The sequence below is a fragment of the Vulpes vulpes genome, chromosome 6 (genome assembly GCF_048418805.1).
Source record: "Vulpes vulpes isolate BD-2025 chromosome 6, VulVul3, whole genome shotgun sequence".
NCBI classification, from domain to species: Eukaryota; Metazoa; Chordata; class Mammalia; order Carnivora; family Canidae; genus Vulpes; species Vulpes vulpes.
Window position 1 is genome coordinate 74,954,045 of NC_132785.1, and position 19,855 is coordinate 74,973,899.

The 19,855-nt window shown below is 37.5% G+C and overlaps 2 protein-coding genes across 4 annotated transcripts in view; one reads left to right on the forward strand and one right to left on the reverse strand.

The window, feature by feature from the left end:
* The window catches only part of LOC112935338 (uncharacterized), a 33,904-nt gene extending 29,971 nt beyond the window's left edge, over window positions 1–3,933 (reverse strand). The window contains exon 1 of the mRNA XM_026019037.2: window positions 3,804–3,933. Coding sequence (XP_025874822.1) covers window positions 3,804–3,900 — 97 coding nt within the window. The 5' untranslated portion in view covers window positions 3,901–3,933. The remainder of the gene's footprint in view (window positions 1–3,803) is intronic.
* A 53-nt stretch (window positions 3,934–3,986) lies between these two features.
* LOC112935337 (signal recognition particle subunit SRP54) overlaps window positions 3,987–19,855 on the forward strand; it is a 64,688-nt gene continuing 48,819 nt past the window's right edge. The window contains exons 1-5 of one of the 3 annotated variants that reach the window (XM_026019035.2): window positions 3,987–4,602; window positions 9,480–9,616; window positions 13,105–13,215; window positions 16,885–16,976; window positions 17,903–17,987. In XM_026019035.2, coding sequence (XP_025874820.1) covers window positions 13,138–13,215; window positions 16,885–16,976; window positions 17,903–17,987 — 255 coding nt within the window. In that variant the 5' untranslated portion in view covers window positions 3,987–4,602; window positions 9,480–9,616; window positions 13,105–13,137. The remainder of the gene's footprint in view (window positions 4,603–9,479; window positions 9,617–13,104; window positions 13,216–16,884; window positions 16,977–17,902; window positions 17,988–19,855) is intronic. The other 2 variants (XM_072761417.1, XM_026019036.2) reach the window with 2 other exon arrangements.

The window sequence follows — 19,855 nt, forward strand, 5'->3', positions numbered from 1 at the left end:
GAGAGAGAGAGAGGCAGAAACACAGGCGGAAGGAGAAGCAGGCTCCATGCACCGGGAGCCTGATGTGGGATTCGATCCCGGGTCTCCAGGATCGCGCCCTGGGCCAAAGGCAGGCGCCAAACCGCTGCGCCACCCAGGGATCCCGATTTGTAGGAATTTCAAAGAACTTCTAAAAGCTCTGTAGCTGCTGCTCACAAACATATCCAACTTTGGTCAGGGAAGATATACTTAAAATACTTCTAAAAGTATTTTAAAATAGTTTGAAGCTTCTAAAAGCTTCTAGTCACCTACTGTTACCTTTTTTTAAGCATTAAATGATTTTTGATGATTTTATTATTTTTCTTAAAGCAAACCCTAATCTTTTATCTTTTGTAACTTGATTCTTAATAGAAACTCTTATGGGCTGTGGGCCGGACTTCCTCATTTGTATCTGCATGTCCAAGACAAAGTCAGAGGCTTCAGAATAGCATTTGTTAACAGATAGCTGTTCCTATACATACATACATACATACATATATATATATATATTTTTTTAAGTAGGCTCCACGTGCAGTGTGGAGCCTAACATAGGGCATGAACCCATGATCCTGAGATCAAGACCTGAGCTGAGATCAAGTTAGTCGCTTAACCAACTGAGCCACCCAGGTGCCCCTCAATATATTTTTTAATATGCTTCTTGGGGATCCCACTTGCAGTTCTGGCTCTTTGCTCTCTTCACTTAATGGATTGCAGTCACTCTCCTACACTTTGAAATCTAGATCAAGAGCCCACTTTATATACATATAGGAAATAGAAGAGAACAGATGTTCTGCCGCAAGATCAGAATCAATCAGCTGAGGTCCTGCTGTATTTTACTTTTATTTATTTTTGGGGGTGGGTGGATGGGTATCTGTGTGCTCTGCCTCTCAGACTTGATTCATCCTTCTTCATCCTTCCTATATTAATGTTTGTTTCCTCATCTTTGGCCTAAGCTGTACCAAGGTAAAATGTAGCCTCCTGTTTTTATTTCTTCTATATCTTCAGTTTATCAGGCATTGACATGTGCTTGGCTCTGCCCTGGCCCAAGCTTCTGGTTCGATCAGCCCCATCCTAAATGACCCCAGGTCTTGGTAGGATAATCCCACTATTCCTTCAGAGATCAAGAATATTATTCTTCGTTTTCTGTATCTAAAATTATTGTGATTTTACCTATAATGCTTTTTAGTTTCAATAAACTCCATAAAACTCAAAACTAAAGTCAAACTCAATGCCTATTGCTGTCTCTTGCTATTCCATTAAATGGTAGAAAAATTCAAGGAGAATTACAATTATTAAAGGTCTAAGGAAATGTCAGGCAAGTACTTAATACTAGTGATAGAAGATAATTTGTTTTTCATAGAAGGACACTACTTAGGAAAATACCTGGAAGAACTTTTTGTGCCCTATTTAGAGCCACCTCATAAAAAGGTATACTACGTTTCAGCTCGGGAAGATGAGAAAGTTGTGGTGATAGATAGTGATGATGGTTGCATAATGTAAATGTATGTAATGCCACTGCACTGTATACTTAAAAACAGCTTAAAATGGGGATCCCTGGGTGGCTCAGCGGTTTAGCGCCTGCCTTTGTCCCAGGGCGCGATCCTGGAGTCCCGAAATAGAGTCCTGCGTCGGGCTCCTGGCATGGAGCCTGCTTCTCCCTCTGCCTGTGTCTCTGCCTCTTTCTCTGTGTCTATCATAAATAAATAAATAAATAAATAAATAAATAAATAAATAAACAAATAAACAAATAAATAAATCTATCTTAAAAAAAAACAGCTTAAAATGGTAAATTTTATGCTGTGTATTTTACCATCTAAAAAAAGGTGTACTAATAAGTTGCTTTTTAAGATTCATGTTAAAACACTCTTTTAAGCAAAGGGACACCCTCATTTCTTTTTAGATTAAAAAGATTTTAAATTTTTTAAAGATTTTATTTATTCATAAGAGATACAGAGAGAGAGGTAGAGACACAGGCAGAGAGAGAAGCAGGCTCCACGCAGAGAGCCGGAAGTGGGACTCGATCCCGGTACTCCAGGATCACACATTCTGAGCCCAAGGCAGACGTTCAACTGCTGAGCCATCCAGGCGTCCCGACATCCTCATTTCTGAAAATATGTTAATAAACATTCGCAGAAACTGAGATTTTTTTCTTTTTTTTTCTTTTTAAAATTTTATTTATTTATTCATGATAGAGAGAGGGGGAGAGAGAGAGAGAGATAGAGGGAGAAGCAGGCTCCACGCAGGGAGCCCGACGCGGGACTCAATCCCGGGGCTCCAGGATCATGCCCCGGGCCAAAGGCAGACGCTGAACCGCCGAGCCACCCAGGGATTCCCCTGAGACTTTTTCTAAATCACTTAACAAAATCCATGAACTTCTCGGACTACCGGATATACTGCAGAAAGAGCTTTTTAAGAAAGTAAAAGGGTACTTTTTTAGCCATTGCTATTGGGTCTTCTTGTTACAAAATTATCATCCAAAACATGCTTAGAAGTTTTCCTGATTTTGAAAAATGGAGTTCTTAAATGATGCCTCTAAAACTGGAGATTTTGATTACAAATGGTTCCACAAAACCAAAATCTTGAGGGCAAGGGTATTTTAATAATTGTGCAATTGCCAGAATCAGGCAGTAGGTGGCATTTTTGTAGGTATTCAGCGTTTTTGGAATAAAAGATCCTGAGCTGAGGAATACAGAAAAAACCCGGAAATTAGCACGTTTTAAAATCAATTGGGATATGATCAATAAAACTGGCAATACAAGGTTTAAATGAAGAGACAGAAGACTCAGCAATTCTTATCCTGAATCTTGTTATGTTTAAGTATGAAGCTACCTGTCTGGTTTTCTCTACTTTTCCAGGCTAAACTTCACTATCAGTTGCTCAAGTTAATTTCAGTTTGGCATCTTAGCTCAAATGATTCTCCCCAATGGGTAATAATAATAATACCCTAACCTACTGATTGACGCTAACATCATAAAGAAAGAGAGTTCTAGGCAGATGTTTGGAAGTCATTAGCACACAGGAATATTTCAAGTCCTGAGTCTGGAAGAAAATAAACACAGGAATCAACGTTTAGAAGTACAGAGGTTCGGCATAGCTCCCAAACAAGGAATATCTTATTTTTTCGTGTTTCACCAGGCCTCAATTTGCCAAAAGAGACCTAACCATTCTTCAATAAGTAGACCTAATCGCTACATCTTTTCGATTCTAACTTGTGCTTTTTAGTAACACTTAATAATCAAAGTCTTGTCTCCCCCTTCTCTCTCCCTGGAAAAACTGCTATCAAATTGATGATTCACTTTAAATTTGAGAAAATAAATCCATTAGCTACAGGTGAGCTTGCTTGCAGGGTAAAAGCTTCCTGCTCCACAGACTGAAACTTATTTTGCAATGTGCTTTTTTCAGGTAGTATCTTTACTGAAAATCACAAGCTTGTGGGAGTAATAGGGGCGAGGGGGAGGGCCGGGGTGGGGGTGGGGACGAAACCCCCCCTCTCCTTTTCCTTCGAAAAGGGTTAGGCACAAGGAGCCTCTAGTGGCTTGTCTGAAGTCTGCAGCTCAATCACAAACAACCTAGGGCTTGTTTGGGTCTTCCCGCACCCAATTCCAAACTGGACTCTGAAGCTGCTACGGTTTGAGATGTGCCCCCCACAACCTCTCCTATAGCCGAGCAGGGACCAGCACAGCGACCCCTAGGAGGCCGAAGCCTCACCCTGTCTTAAGTCCCCAAGGTCAGCGGCCACGGCACATCCTGGCCCCAACCGCCTGCGCCTGGCGCTGGTCGCTTACGGGTAGTTCGCATCCACTCAATCAGCGCTGGGAGGTCTGCCGGAGCCACCGTACGCAGCAGCTGCAGGACTGCTCCCCGAGCCGAGCGGAATTCCATGTTGAAGCACAAAACAGCGTAGGGGAAGGTTCGCAACGCGCACGCGCAGGCAGAGACCGGTCCCCACGCCAGATCCGACGCCGCGGAACCCGCCCCCACCCCCGAGCTGCGAAAGCCCTAAGCCCCGCCCCCTGGACGAGTTCTCAAGTGCTCCTGGGGAGGAATCCCTACTCAATTGCACCATCTCATCCTTCCCCTCTTAGCTGGCAGGGCACAGCGTAACCACTTTTTCTTAAAGTGACTGATGCCGGAACTCTTTCCTGAGATCGCATCCCTAGAGGGCATCCTATCTTGTCACTTTGCTGTCGCAGTGATGGAGCGCTAGGAAACGGAATGTCAGAAAGCTAGTCGAAGCAAAGAAACATCTCAATAAACCTTTTCGGTAAAAGCACTGAGAGAATGCGGCAGGTGCCCCGGAAGCGGAAGTGTATCCTTTTCATGAAAGGCTGGACTTCGCGGAGTGGTGACGTTTCCTCATTGGGCGGAAGGTTCGGTGGCACTCGTCGGTCTTCCAGCTGGTGGGAGTTGGCGTCGCTGTGCTGGGCGCTGGAGCCCTAGTTTGTATAGTTTGGGAAGTCGGGCTCTGGAGTCGCACCTGTCTGTCTGACCCCTGCTTTCTTTGGTTTCCTTCCACGGCGCGGGGGCCTCGCGAAAGAATTCCCGGCCCCTTTGGGCCGCAGCGGTAGCGGTGCTTTTTTTGCGGTAAGTGTATTGCTTTTTCCCGCCCCCGACTAGGGACTGGCAGCTAGGGGCAGCCTCAGCCGTGCTTGGGGGCTAGAGACTCCGGAGAGGGTCGGCCGCCGGCTCTCGTCACCGAGACTGAGGTGCATTGGCTCTCTCATCTCGTGTGCTTCATCAAAAGTTTTATTAAAAGATGCACTGTGACCCTTTTAAGTTGTTTTTAGGTTTACCCGAGCCAAAGTAGGTGTAGGCAATTAACAGGCCTGACATTTTGCTTTGCTCTTTCGGTCAAGACTTTAGATGCGGCTACTTTTTCCGAAAACCTTTCAGCGTGTACCAGATTTTATTTTTCTCGTGTCCCTTGTGCTTAATACATTGTCCTGCGTGTAGTACGCGTCCAGTAAATGAATAAGGGGTATCAGTTCAATGCCAGTGAGGACTTCACCATTGACCATTTCTTGAAACTCTTTCTGCTGTTGGCTTTCTTGATGCTCTTCTCACCTAGTTCCTCCATAATGCTTAATTCAACAGAATATTTACTTATTCCTATCTATAGGGATACAGAAACGAATTACACAAACCTTGTCATCGAGGAGCTAACAGTACAGTGAAAGAGAGGCACATAAATACACGTTAAAGCACGATGAGTAATGAAAAACTCTAGTAAAGTATAAAGAGCTGTGAGAGCGCTGGGAACATAGATGAGAGTGCTCCTTGGGAGTTTTGGGACCCTGAGCAAGTTGCTATTCCAGTCCAGCTTCAGTTTCCTCAACTATCTAACAAGCTCATTATGGGGATGAAAGATTAGGGGACCTGTTTCGTGCAGTGCCTAGAATATAGCAATGTTGGTGCCAAAGGAGAAAGGAATTATGTCTCTCAAAACTCTTTCTCTTGATATTTTCATGTGGTCACTTAGTATTTTCTAATTTAATAAAAACATCTTCAAGCCTTCTTTCTTTTTTATTTTTTAAATATTTATATATTTTTGATAGACATAGAGAGAGAAGGGGAGAGGCAGAGACACAGGCAGAGGGAGAAGCAGGCTCCACGCAGGGAGCCCGTCGCGGGACCCGATCCAGGGACTCCAGGATCGCGCGCCGGGCCAAAGGCAGGCGCTAAACCGCCGAGCCACCCAGGGATTCCCCAAGCCTTCTTTCAAACAGATTATTCCTCTCACTCCACCTAACTGGAAATTCTAGACCTGCCACTGGAATTTAGTAAGATAAGTGGTAGCTTAAAAACAAAACTGATTTTCTTCTGTATGCCTTTGGAGAGTGAAAGGAATTAGTAAGGGCTTCTATCCCCACCCCCTTTTTTTTGCCATCCTATGGTCTTTCACAAGCTCTCCTTGAGAATTTTCATCTACGTCCATGGCTTCCATACCATTATCTTTGTATGCTAACATTTCCAAGCTTCTCTAACTTTTTTTTTTTCCCCTGTAACTTTTGTCTCATAAGTGATATAGTTCTTTAGTTTCTGCAAATTCAATAGGTCCAAACCCAAATTTACTACCTCCACTTTCCTGTTTTTTTTTTCATTATTATATCATACATATGAGTTTTACTCCTTGTTTCTACCTGAATTTTGTAATATTTGTATGTTCAATTTTAAAACAATAATAAAATGAATGCCTATGTGCTCAGTATCCATCTTTAGTAGGACATTACAAGGTATTATAGTAGATGTGCTCAAAATCTCAATTTGGTAGAACATGACAAATACAATATTACAAAACCTTAAAACTTCTTGAACTTTTACTCTGTTAACTCTTTAACTTTCAAACCAGCTTCTTTTTTTTGTCTTCCATTCATTGGTTAGTGGTATCCCTGGCCATCTGGTTACTGTTGGAAACCTGGGAGTCACTTTTGCCTTTTGTTTCTCCTTCATTTTCCACAACTATTTAGTCATTGAGTCCAGTAGCTTCTGCTGTCTGGGCTTGACTTGAGCCATTCTGCTTCCCTGGCTCAAGCCCATATGTCTCCACTAGACTTTGGGAGTATGATTAGTATATGTAGCCTCCTTGCTCTCAAGTTTTTCTCCCTTCAGTGTATTGCTACATTGACTCTAATTTTTAAATTATGGAACAGATATTTTCTTTCCCTTGTTTCCTTTGAGGAGTATTGCTTCATGCACTGATTATTAAGCCTGGCTGCACTTCAGTATAGCCAGTGAAATTTTCCACAGTGTAGATGCCTTATTTCACTCTCCTAATCAAGAATGTAGAAGAGGCCGCTTCCCCCGAAATCTTTTGATTTTACTATCCTTGGAGATTCTGATTGAATATTTAATTTTCAGCTGATAGGTGTTAGCTACATGTAGCTGAAATAACATATTCCTCCTCTTCCATGTTTTCAGTCTATGTTTTTATCAATTTCTGGACAAACTATTTCCAAGGAATTCTTTTGACTTTGCTTTAATCTTGGTAACAGTTTACATAAAGATTCTTGTTATGATTGATCTGATAGCCAATAAAGTATCTTAAATGATTCTCATTGTTTTTGAGTTACTACCCTTTGTTGCTAATTGATTTTTTGGTATACCTTTTCTGCTATCAAACTATGAAATGTTGTATTGTTTTTTTTTTTTTTTAATACTAAAAGGAGTCTTAAAATTTGGAAACCGATTATTTTAATGAAGAGAGAATTTCCTGATACTTTTTGACATAATTGAGTATAACCTTTGGTGCAAAATTAAAGCAGATAAGTCAGTGGTAGTATGATGTATAATTTGTCTTCTGAAGTTTTTTTTTTTTTTTTTTTTTTTTTTGTCTTCTGAAGTTAAGAGAGCAGTCTTGCCTGTGTTAAATTGATGTAATTTATTGATTTGGAGTTAGAACTTTTCTCATGCTGGAATAATTCCTGGAACACAGTAGGTGTTTAATGAATGAATAGCTAAATGAATTCAAGTGGCATTTCCATCTCAGTCCTCAGTAGAATAGCACTGTAATTCTCACAAGGGAGCACTTTGAAAAATAATTAATTTTCCCTTTGATTCAAAAAATAATAGTCTCAGTTATTACCAAAGATTTGGAAATTACAAAACGATATAAATTAAAAAATAAAGATTACTAGTTGTTCATCATCCAGAAATGACAAATATTATTATTTCCTAATAGTTTTATTGAAATAAAGTTCACGTATCATACAGTTCACCTAAAGCATACAATTCAGTAGTTTTTAGTGTATTTACAGAGTTGTGAACCATCACCACAATCAATTTTAGAACATTTTAATCACTCCATGAAGAAACTCCATACCCATTAACAATCACTCCACATTTTCCCCCAACTCCCATGCCCTAAGCAACTATTAATCCACTTTCTATTTCTATAGATTTACTTCTGGACATTTCATATAAGTGTAATCATAGAGTATGTCACTGGTTTCTTTCATGTAGCTAATGTTTTCAGTATTTATCCACGTTGTAGCATGTATTAGTATGTCATTGCTTTTTATTATCACATATTCCATTTTATGGATATTTGTGGATGTGTGTCTTACTTTCTCTTGGATGTACCTAGGAGCGGAATTGCTGGGTCATATACAGTAACTCTATATTTAACATTTTGAAGAATTGCCAAGCTGTTTCCAAGTGGATGTGCCATTTTACATTCCTGCCAGCACTGTATGAGGGTTCTGATTTCTCTACTTCCTTAACATTTGTTATGTCTTTTTAACTATAGCCATTCTAGTGTGTGTGAAGTAATATCTGATTGTGCCTTTGATTTATATTTCCCTGGAGGCTAATGTTATTTTTTTGATATTTGTTCATGGGCAAAAATGGATTATACTATATGCAGTTTTGTATTCTGCTTTTTGCACTTAAGCATGTTTTTAGCATTAGCAAGCATATTTACAACAGAATTTCCCTCATTACTGCTTCCTTTTCACTCTCCCAAACCATAATTTTTGTGAAAACTTGCCTAAATTATATGCATAGGAAACAAAATCTATAGGAACGTATACCAAATTGTTACTGATGGTTATCAGGGGACAAGGGTGTGAGATTAGGGGAATTATATTTTCTACCTTTAGTATTTCTGTAATGTTTGGATTTTTACAATGAACATGTATGCTCCTGTAATCACAAAACATAAATTATTATGGATTATTTCCTTGGAGGACAAAGATTCAGAATGAAAAAATATTCATAAATTTAAAAGTCATAATTAACATTATATTGTTATTTCGAAATAATAATTTTAGCAAATGTGTCTAAGCCACTTTGTTAAATAAATTTACTTTTCTGTTATGCTAGACTATGAATACATATACCGTATGGAATTTAAATATATATGCTCTTATTTAGTATTATAGTCAGGAAAGCAAGTATTGGTTTGGGCTATTGATTAGTTTATGGAAAGATATTTAATGTAGAATTTAATTTTCTAAAGGTATTTACTAATAATATATTTATTTAGTGTTTTGGTCTAATATTGACCCAATAAGTTAGTTACTGACTTAGAAGGGCTTAGAAGAACTTTTTTATAAGGCTTTTCATTGAAATCTCTGGTTATTAGGATCTGTTTATATAACCACAGACCAGGCAAAAAGTTCTGACAGGAATATTTATAATTATTTATATAGAAGAAAGTGGCTTTTTGGACACTCCAGCTTATGTTGAATAGTAGAATTAAAGGTATGTGTAATTGGCACTAAAGATTCCTGGGGTAGCTCCTAGGTAGTGGGACAGAACTTCAGTAGAGTTGTTAAGAAAATTTCCAATTTACTTACACTTCAGATAATACTATAGGGAGAGCCAGTTGGTATTATTCAAGAAAGCAAGGGAGTTAATATTGTAGGCGCTTGCAGACAGTTTTATACTTATTGTCTCATTTAACCCTCACAACATCCCTTCAGGGTCACTACCTTGATAATGGTATTATCTCCATTTTGCAGGTGAGGAAAGTAAGGCTCAGAGAGATTAAGTAACTTGCCCAAAGTAACACAGCCAGTATGTAACAGAGCTGGGATTTGAATCCAAGTCTGTCAGACTCCCAAGCCCATGCTCTTTCCAGTACTTCACACTGCAGCAGGTAAGTATGATACTTGGCCTTGTGCTTACCTTATCAGTGCACCATAGACTTGGGCCTGTTTCCATTGCCTCACTATCCAACTCCTCTTAGAGTCCTGTTAGAACATGTGATTTGGACATAGCTCAGTCCTTAGACATCCTGATTGCAATGTCCTTATCAGTTCTTTCTGGACATTGCAACTGTTCTTCCATGAAGAGAAGTGTGCATTTTTGCTTTCAAAATATAATTTCCTCTCTTGTAATACAGCAATTCGTCCCAGAGTTTGCCAGCAGGGGTATTCAGCCCTATTTTTTAAAGCCTCATTCATACTATAGGAACTGTGACTGTGTAGCCAGGGGACTGTGGAAGTTATTTTGTTTTTGTTTTTGTTTTTGGTAGGGAACTCCATTCTCTAACCTGCTTAAATCATAAAATTGTTGTGAGGGTGGAATGAAATAATAGATATTAAACTGTATGAAGTACTATACAGTAATTTACCCTTCAGCCTTTCCAGCAGCCCCATCTAAGTAGAGAGTCCTCTTTTGTGAAATTCTAGTATACACTGATTTACTTCTGTTAATCTTTTTAGTTGAACAAGAGAATTTTGAGCAAGTGTTCTTGAATTGTAAATTACTCCAATTTGAGATAATAGGGTTAGTTAGTAACATTAAAAAAGATGTTTTGTATTTTAGTGTGCATATTAGATCAAGGTGTAGTTAATTTTTAAGAATGGCATTGGAATTTTTTTAGGAAAATTCTAAAAAGTTATAATAAGTAATGGCAAATGGATACTAATTGTACAATATCAATTATCTAAGTCATTGACTTTGCTTTAATTTCATTGGTTTATATTAGTGGTCTTAAAAGATATTTGTAAGGCCTTTCATACTTTGGTTTCTGTCTTGCTTTATTCCTAAAATCTAGGGGATCCCTGGGTGGCGCAACGGTTTGGCGCTTGCCTTTGGCCCAGGGCGCGATCCTGGAGACCCGGGATCGAATCGCACATCAGGCTCCCGGTGCATGGAGCCTGCTTCTTCCTCAGCCTGTGTCTCTGCCTCTCTCTCTCTCTCTCTGTGACTATCATAAAAAAAAAAAAAAAAAAAAAGGATCTGGTAAGGGATACCTGGGTGGCGCAGCGGTTTAGCGCCTGCCTTTGGCCCAGGGCGCGATCCTGGAGACCCGGGATCGAGTCCCACGTCGGGCTCCCGGTGCATGGAGCCTGCTTCTCCCTCTGCCTATGTCTCTGCCTCTCTCTCTCTCTGTGACTATCATAAGTAAATAAAATAAATAAATATATTAAAAAAAAATAAAGGATCTGGTAAATGTGGGAAAATAGGTTTATTTTTAAGAGTTAACTAGTATAGCTTTTTAAAATGGAGGGTGATGTGTTTATGACAGGATCTCTAACAGTAAATTATGGTGTCATAATTAGGATTGTATTGCTCTTGGTAACACAGTGGTAAAGGAGATGAACTGAGACATCTAACTCTTATTTTTTACCTCAAGAATATTTACTTAAGCAATAATAATTTAGTATAATGAGTACGGGATAAGAAAGAAAAGTGCTGGAAGTAGTTCATCTTTCGGGTGAAGTAACCATGTAACTATAAACAATTTATGGTAAGCATATTTTTTTTCAATTCTATCAAGTGTTGATAGTAATTTTTTAGGTTCTAAATTACCTAGTTTTGCCTGAGTAGAAGTGTAGTGTTTAATTTAGTATATGTGCTGCCGAAGCGAGCACTGTAGTGTTTAATTTAGACTTTAGCCTGAAACATCTCTTTATCAGTGATAGGTCCTTGAGTGCATTTACTTTCCTGCTTCTGACTCTCCTCATCCCCTCTTTTTCTATGTTGAATGAGTCAGCAGTTTTGTCCTTCTGTTTCTCTTATTTTTAATCTCCTACATACTTTCTATATAGGAATCTAGTGTAGATTATTTTAGTTTACTAAATTAGGTTAACTTGGAAGAGTTATTAAAATCATTTTGAACAATGAGCTTTTCTGCTGGTTTTGCTTATACCAGACAATTGATACTTAACTTGGTTTCAGAGCTCTTTACAACCTGTATTTCCTTTTAATTAGATAGCCCACTGTTCTGCCTAGAATATTTTATTTACTGTCTCCCAAATAATACATACTTGATCATCTCTAAGTCCATACGTAATGTGTATGTAAGGTATAATATGTCCCAGGCTTTTCTATGTCTCCATTTCTGCTAATGCAATATCATCTTCTTCAAAATCCTTTTTGTCGTCTTCTCCACCTATCCACGTTCTACTTATATTTCAGGATCAAATTCATATTCAGACTTCTCTGTAAAGCCTGTTCTGTCTACTTGAGCCTGTTTTTTCTTTCTCTGAATTTTTACAGAAGTAATCATTGGCAGTTGATCATAAAGTTTTATTGTTAGCTTCAAACTGGTACATAACTGTTATTAGTCAAGGGTCTCCACAAAAGCAGAACAAGAGGATACACACATTTATAAAAAATTTATTACAAGGAATTGGTTCATGTGATCATGGAGGCTGACAAATTCCAAGATCCTCCATCTTGGCAATTTGGGAGACCCAGGAGAGCTGAGGGAATGGTGTAGTTCCATTTTGAAGACTGGCAGGCTTGAGACCTTAGGAAGAGCTGATATTTTGTTTGAGCCTGAAGGTAGGAAGAAGCTGATGGCCCAGTTTGAAGGCGGTTAGGCAAAAGGAATTCTCTTAGTATTTATTTTGCTGCACATTCATGTACCTTGTCTTGCCAGTTAGTAGATAAGCAATGTGAGGCCAGGGACTATGTGTCATATTTGCTTGCTCACCACCCATACTCCTTGTATGGTACAAGGACTTAGATGTAGTAGGTACATCTACATACTTTATTAAATCCATAACATTTTAGAGCTAGAAAGGGCCTTTGAGGTTCTCTTGTTTTAAGGGTTGGGTAGTCAAGAACAGCTTTAAATTAGGAAAATTAGTAATATACTCCTTTCCTTGGTGATTGGAAGAGTAAACCATACATAATGTAATATGTATGAAAAGTGAAGTGTCTGATTACTTAAAACTTTTTTTTGGCTTAGAGCATGAATCAAAATAGTTTACAAAGTTCTTTAATGTGATAAATTAGACAATAATTCTGAGTGGAGATTTCACTTTTTTCCTTCTCTTATTCATATTCACATGTATGTCCAAAATGTCCATGTTCACATTCATGTCCAGCTTTGAGGTTATATCAATATTTCCTCAAAGCATATTATTATCTGATCTATTAAATTTGCCAATTTGTATAGAATATTCCAGTTAGGTATTCAAACATAAGGCATCATAATCAAGTGGTAGTTTTAGCTTTTGGACATGCCTATATTGAAACTGCAGGTTGAGGTTATATAAGTTGCAGTTATAGTATCTAAACATTAAAGTACTTTAATTTGAACTCAAACCCTCTTCTTTAGAAGTCTTCAATTATGGGAACTGGTATTGATTATTTTCAAATGTTTTATTTTAATTTTTTTCCTTCTAGATTTTCTTGTAATCACATCTTAAAGCCTTCAAGATGGTACTAGCAGACCTTGGAAGAAAAATAACATCAGCATTACGCTCATTGAGCAATGCCACCATTATCAATGAAGAGGTATGTAAAAATGTGTGAAAGATACGTGATTGCACATCATTACTAGCACTGGGGAGATAAATTTTTAGTAATCTCTACATTTATATTTGTTTGGATGTAGATTTAATAACTAGGTAAAAACTTAAAACTTGATAAAACTAGTGTTTTTTATTGAGTTAACCATGTTACTGTTTAGCTTTCTATAAAGAATTATGAAAAAGGAAACAAAAAAAGCCCTGAATCTTTTTTTTTTTTATAAATTAATTTTTATTGGTGTTCAATTTACCAACATACAGAATAACACCCAGTGCTCATCCCGTCAAGTGTCTGCCTCAGTGCCCGTCACTCATTCCCCTCCACCCCCCGCCCTCCTCCCCTTCCACCACCCCTAGTTCGTTTCCCAGAGTTAGGAGTCTTTATGTTCTGTCTCCCTTCCTGATATTTCCCACACATTTCTTTTCCCTTCCTTTATATTCCCTTTCACTATTATTTATATTCCCCAAATGAATGAGAACATACTGTTTGTCCTTCTCCGTTTGACTTACTTCACTCAGCATAATACCCTCCAGTTCCATCCACGTTGAAGCAAATGGTGGGTATTTGTCGTTTCTAATGGCTGAGTAATATTCCATTGTATACATAAACCACATCTTCTTTATCCATTCATCTTTCAATGGACACCGAGGAAAAGCCCTGAATCTTAACTAACATGTAAAAATGACATAAATTTTATGTTCTGAAAATGCCTTAGATACGGAGATATACTTTTGCTTTCTCTCTAGACATAGGCCTAAAATGCCAGTGTCCTGCTTCTTACTTTTTGAGTAGGCATGTGTAGGCATCTCACATTTTTCTCCTTCACTTTTATTTAGCACTCTCATAAAAGGCTAGTATCTTCATGTTGTCTACTTTGATTCATTTTCTCTGAAATCTTCACTCAGTTTTGTTTTGTTTAGATTTTGCAAGCTGACTCCTTATATGGTATCTGAAATACTCTTCCTCCTGGCTTTCTTGTTTTAAATTTAAAATATTTCTTTCTGGGCAGCCCGGGTGGCTCAGCAGTTTAGCGCTGCCTTCAGCACAGGGCGTGATCCTGGAGACCTGGGATCGAGTCCTACGTCGGGCTGCCTGCATGGAGCCTGCTTCTCCCTCTGTCTGTGTCTCTGCCTCTCTCTCTCTCTCTCTCTCTCTCTCTCTCCTCTCTGTGTATTCTCATGAATAAATAAATTAAATCTTTAATATATATATACATATATATTTCTTTCTGAAAAAAATAAAATATTTCTTTCTGTCATTTTTTCCCCCCAAAATCTAGTATCTTAATGATTTGTCAATTGAAAAAGTTGAGAGTCCACAAGTATACTTTATATTTTGTGGTTCTAATGGGATAGTACTGTAATTGGTTTTAGAAGACCTTGTTTAGCAACCCACTTAGTAGCTTGTAATAGAAATTTGGGCAAGTCAACTTGGGATTTCTTAATGTGTAAAATTAGAAAATAGACTACCTTACAAGATGGTTTTTTTTTTTTTTACAAGATGGTTTTAAGGATCAAATGAAATAATAGTTAAAAGTACTTTCTAGGGACTTCTGGGTGGCTCAGTTGGTTAAGCATCTGACTCTTGATTTCAGCTCAGGTCATGATGTTAAGGTCATGAGATTAAGCCCTGTGTCAGGCTCTATGCTGGGTGTGGGGCCTGCTTGGGATTCTCTCTCTCCCTCTGCCCTCCCCACTCTTCTCTCTCTCTCTCTAAGGAAAAAAAAAGTACTTTCTAACTTGGAGGTCTGGAGAAAGAATTTTTTTTTTTTAATTTTTTATTTATTTATTTATGATAGTCACAGAGAGAGAGAGAGAGAGAGCCAGAGACACAGGCGGAGGGAGAAGCAGGCTCCATGCACCGGGAGCCTGATGTGGGATTCGATCCCGGGTCTCCAGGATCGCGCCCTGGGCCAAAGGCACGGGCTGAACCGCTGCGCCACCCAGGGATCCCAGAATTTTTTTTTAATTAAAAAAAAAAATGTTATTCCAGTGTAGTTAACATACAGTGCTATATTAATTTCAGGTGTACAGTACAGTGATTCAGCAGTTCTGTACATTACTTAGTGCTTACTGAAAAAAATAATGCAGAATTTGTATCAATATTTTTAACAAGCTAAAGGAATTTAATAATTTTGGGACCATCTTTGAGTTCAGTTAGTCCAGCCTCTCAGTTAACAGCAACAAGAAAAGTCAGTTTCACACGTTTATTTATCAGAAGAACCAGGATTAGTATCTTTTTTTCTAATTCCCTATCCAGGGCTTTTTCTAATAATTATTATTAATTGATAAATCATAGCTTAAGCCATTGTATAGTCTTTGGAATTCAGGATAAATAAAACAACAGCTTTCCAGTTTCTTCCTATTGTATAACCCTTATGCTGTTTATGTTTATAGTAGAGAAAAAAGAAACCAGGGAGAAGAACTTGGTGGGAAATAGAGTAATAGCTGTTGCTTGAATTGGCAACTTCTCTGCTCTTAGTACTGTGCTGCTAGGGAATTAACAAGAAGAAATCCCTCTAATGAAAAATCAGTTTTTGTCAGACCCCTTTAAGGAGAGATAGATCTGATAAACTTCTGTAGCATGTATGAAGTGAGTTGAAGATGGAAATTATTCAAGAAATATTCCAGGGCCTACATTTTTTTTTTTTTTAACGATTTTATTTTTGAGTAACCTCAATACCCAGTGTGGGACTTGAACTCATAACCCAGAGATCAAGATTCACATGCTATTACTGACTGAGCCAGCCAGGTACCTGAGGGCCTACATTTTGCAGACTTTTTGCTGGCACCAGGGATACAGCAGTGACAAAACAGACTAAAATCCCTGCTGTCATGGAGCTTACAATTTAATGTGTAAATACTGACTTACATGAGCAACAGAAGCCTCATCTTTTTTTTTTTTTTTTTTTTTTTAAGACTTTATGACCTTTTAACCAAAGTCCCGGGGCACCTGGGTGGCTCAGTGGTTGAGCATCTGCCTTTGGCTCAGGGCATGATCCTGGGGGGAGCCTGCCCTCCCCTCTGCTTTGTCTCTGCCTCTCTATCTGCATCTCTCATGAATAAATAAATAAAATCTTAAAAAAAAAACACCAAAGTACCTTATAACTCAGCAAATATGTGATGATAGTTATTAAGGGAGGATAGTTTTCTTTTCAACTTTGTTCTTCTGCTCTGAGTGGAAATAGTAAGACTGCTAGGTCAGACCAGGTCATTTTCTTTTGTTAATTTTCTCCTGGTAGTCAAATTAAGCAGATATTGTGAATATAAAGTGCTGTGTATCAGCAACAGAAGGTGTTCAATGGTAACATCCATTGTGTAATAACTTTCTTTGGCTTGCATATTGCCTTTACTATTGTTACTTCAATATAGGAATAAAATTGTGATAATACATGGCTAAATAAAACTAAGTGTAAGATCTTACTTTGATAAAATGATTAGACATTTGATAAGATTACCTCTCTGAGGCTAATTGAAAAATTTTTTTCTCTAGCAGGGTAGTATTGTTTTTATTAAGCTATGGTAGTATATGATGACTGATCAGCCATTATTATTATTATTATTATTATTATTATTATTATTATTTTTAGCCATTATTTTTATACAATCGAAATGATACACTGGGAGTGTTGAATTTTTATGTATTTATTTGCAGGTATTAAATGCCATGCTAAAAGAAGTATGTACAGCATTACTGGAAGCAGATGTTAATATTAAACTAGTGAAGCAACTAAGAGAAAATGTAAAGTAAGTTAAATTAACCAGGTAAAAAACAGGCAAACTAAACTTAGTTTACTGGGATGAAGAGCTAATTAGAAAAGTCTGCTATATCATGAAAGTTTCTGCTATACAGCATTTGAAAGGAATAGAACTCATGTTGCACGACTGTGTTTATATAGTATATTTCCATAATGATGTTTCAAAGAATAAACTACATGTGGCTTTCATTTAATTATGGATTTCTTTCCATTTTACTACTCTTCTTTTTGGATGGATTTAATCATATGCAGTATAGTGTTTTAATATAAAAGCCTTTTAACAGTTCTTCATAGAAAAGTACCTTTTTATCCTCTTCAGGTCTAAGGTGACATTAATCAGCCTCCTTCATTATTGGAGAATTGTATTCATTCTTGTTCTCTTTATGGCTTTTCTGTCCATATTTGAATGAATGAATATGATGTGTCATTTCAGTTATTGTATTCTTTGGGAGAGGTACTGACTGGGGCAGGGCACATAGAGTAACACAGGCACCTTAATTAACTGCTTGAATCCTAGCCCTTGTCATGTTCAGGCTATTTCTCCTTTTTGTACTGTTAGACTGGGTAATAAATACCTAACTACTAGCATTTAAACATTTAAAACTAGAGAAAGTAATCCTATTTTTTTGCTGTGTGTAAAGATGCATAAAATACATATGCTGTAAAAATAAATAAATACTTTGCAGTGATACAAGGACAAATTAATATTTAGACTTTCAAAAGAAAGCCTTGAAAACTTAAAACTAACCAAGGTCTTACGTCTAATATTTCATGGTAAATTCTTTATATGCACCTCAATCAGAAGACTATTAGTGTGAATGATCGAATATTTTTACATTCTTTGGAGCAGCATTCTTTTCAGAGTGTCTTAACTGGCTTTTCTCTCTCCCACCCACAAAAACCATCACTACAAAGGTCTGCTATTGATCTTGAAGAGATGGCATCTGGTCTTAACAAAAGAAAAATGATTCAGCATGCTGTGTTTAAAGAACTGGTGAAGGTAAAAGTATATCAGGATTGTGCTATGATTCTCTGTAGACTCCAGTGAGTAAAAATACACTAGTCCTGCAACAGGAATACTATTTCAGAATACTTTTTTATGTTTTTATAGAATATTCATCTGTATTAAAAAATATTAATTCAAGGGTTATAAACTTTTCCTAAAGGGCCTATTTTTATTATAGACTTTTCTGAATACAAAGTTCTGAGTATAGATATGATAGGCCAGTACTACTCCCATAAAAATTCCCAAAGCCAGGTTACAAAAGTAAAACTTGACTACAGATGAATTATTATCGGAGGGCCTACCTTGAGTTTATTCTCTTTAATATCAGGTTTTGCTTTTTGAAGGTTCTCCTTTTGTACAGAAAGTCATTCTTGACAAGTGTTCTTTCCTGAACTGTTTGTTCATTGTGTACAGAATTCCCTTTGAAAAGACCAAATACCCTGATTCTTGCCTAGATTATGAGCAATTAGTGAAATTTTATTTTGCAAGTAGTAAGTAGAGCCTATTGCCTTGTATCCCTTAGAACTGATATTGCTGCTGGGTCATGAAAATTGTGGTAGAAATATTAGCTTTAAAAAATATGTATGAGTCCAGTGGTAAGGGAAAAAAAGGGAAGGAACTAAAAAAATTTTTTGTAGGGCAACATATGTCTGCTAGTAGTCTACTGGTATTTTTCCATTTATTGTGTGAATAGTTTACTCCTTTGGTTTCAGGGGAGCTGATTGATACTTTGAAAAAGTCTAGTATCTCAGATGGTTATGTCATTTAATGTAGTCTTGTAGAGTACTTAATAAAAAAAGAAATAAAGACCTAAAAGAGGTCAGAGAATTTATCTAGTCATACTTCTCAGTTTGAAGTTGAGAAAAATTAAATAGCTAGTTAGTGGCAGAGATAGGTCTGACCTGCAAACTCCTTGTAGGACTCTTCACGTTATTTCCAGTTTGCTTTTCATGTAGCCCCTGATCAGCGCAGGATGAGTGAAAATTTCTATTTTTAGGGTTTGGCACCTCTAGGCAATTCTGGTGCATTAACTGCTTTGTTAAGAAGCATTTATTCTAGACAATTTACTGAGTGTCTGCTTTATTATATGCTGCTGATAGCAGAGATAAATTAGACTGGTCCCTATACTCAGAAGCATATGGTCTAGAGCAGTAATGTGCAAAAGCAAGGTTAAAACTTTTCATAATAATACTAAGACATTATTTGCCTTTCCTGCCTTTTTTATTGTTTGATATTTGCACTAATAATGCAAAAGCAATGGTGGGCAAAACTCCCTAGCATGAATCAAGACAGTAGTACCAAACTGCACTAGGAGACATTGTACTCTTTACTACTACACCCTTGCAGGGAAAAAAAAAAAAGCCAGTTTTACTTAAGAACGCCCTTGATGGAGCAGAAGTTATTAGTTGTATTAAATCTTAACCCTTGAGTATACATGTCTACGATTTTGTGGGATGAAACAAGAAGTATATAGAATGCTTTTTTGCTGCATATTGAAATTTGATGGTTGTCTTGAGGAAGGCACATATGTGCTTATTTGATTGCAAGCTGAGCTAGCTGCTTCTTTTATAGAACACCATATTTATGTGAACAAACAGATAATCAGACTTGAATAAGATCTTCAAGTAAAGTGAGCCTGTCACTTTAAGGCAAATAATAATATTGTGGCCAGTGATAAAATTTGAGCTTTCCACTGAAAACTAGAAACTTGTATCCCCACCATGAGTTTGACAAGATCCCAAAACATTTCTGATGAGATCAGTATTGATAAATAATTTTTTTGATGTTTAGTGAAACGTGTGAGTGACTAATATATGATTTCATAAAATCATGCACCAGCATAAGATCCATTCAAAGTGCAA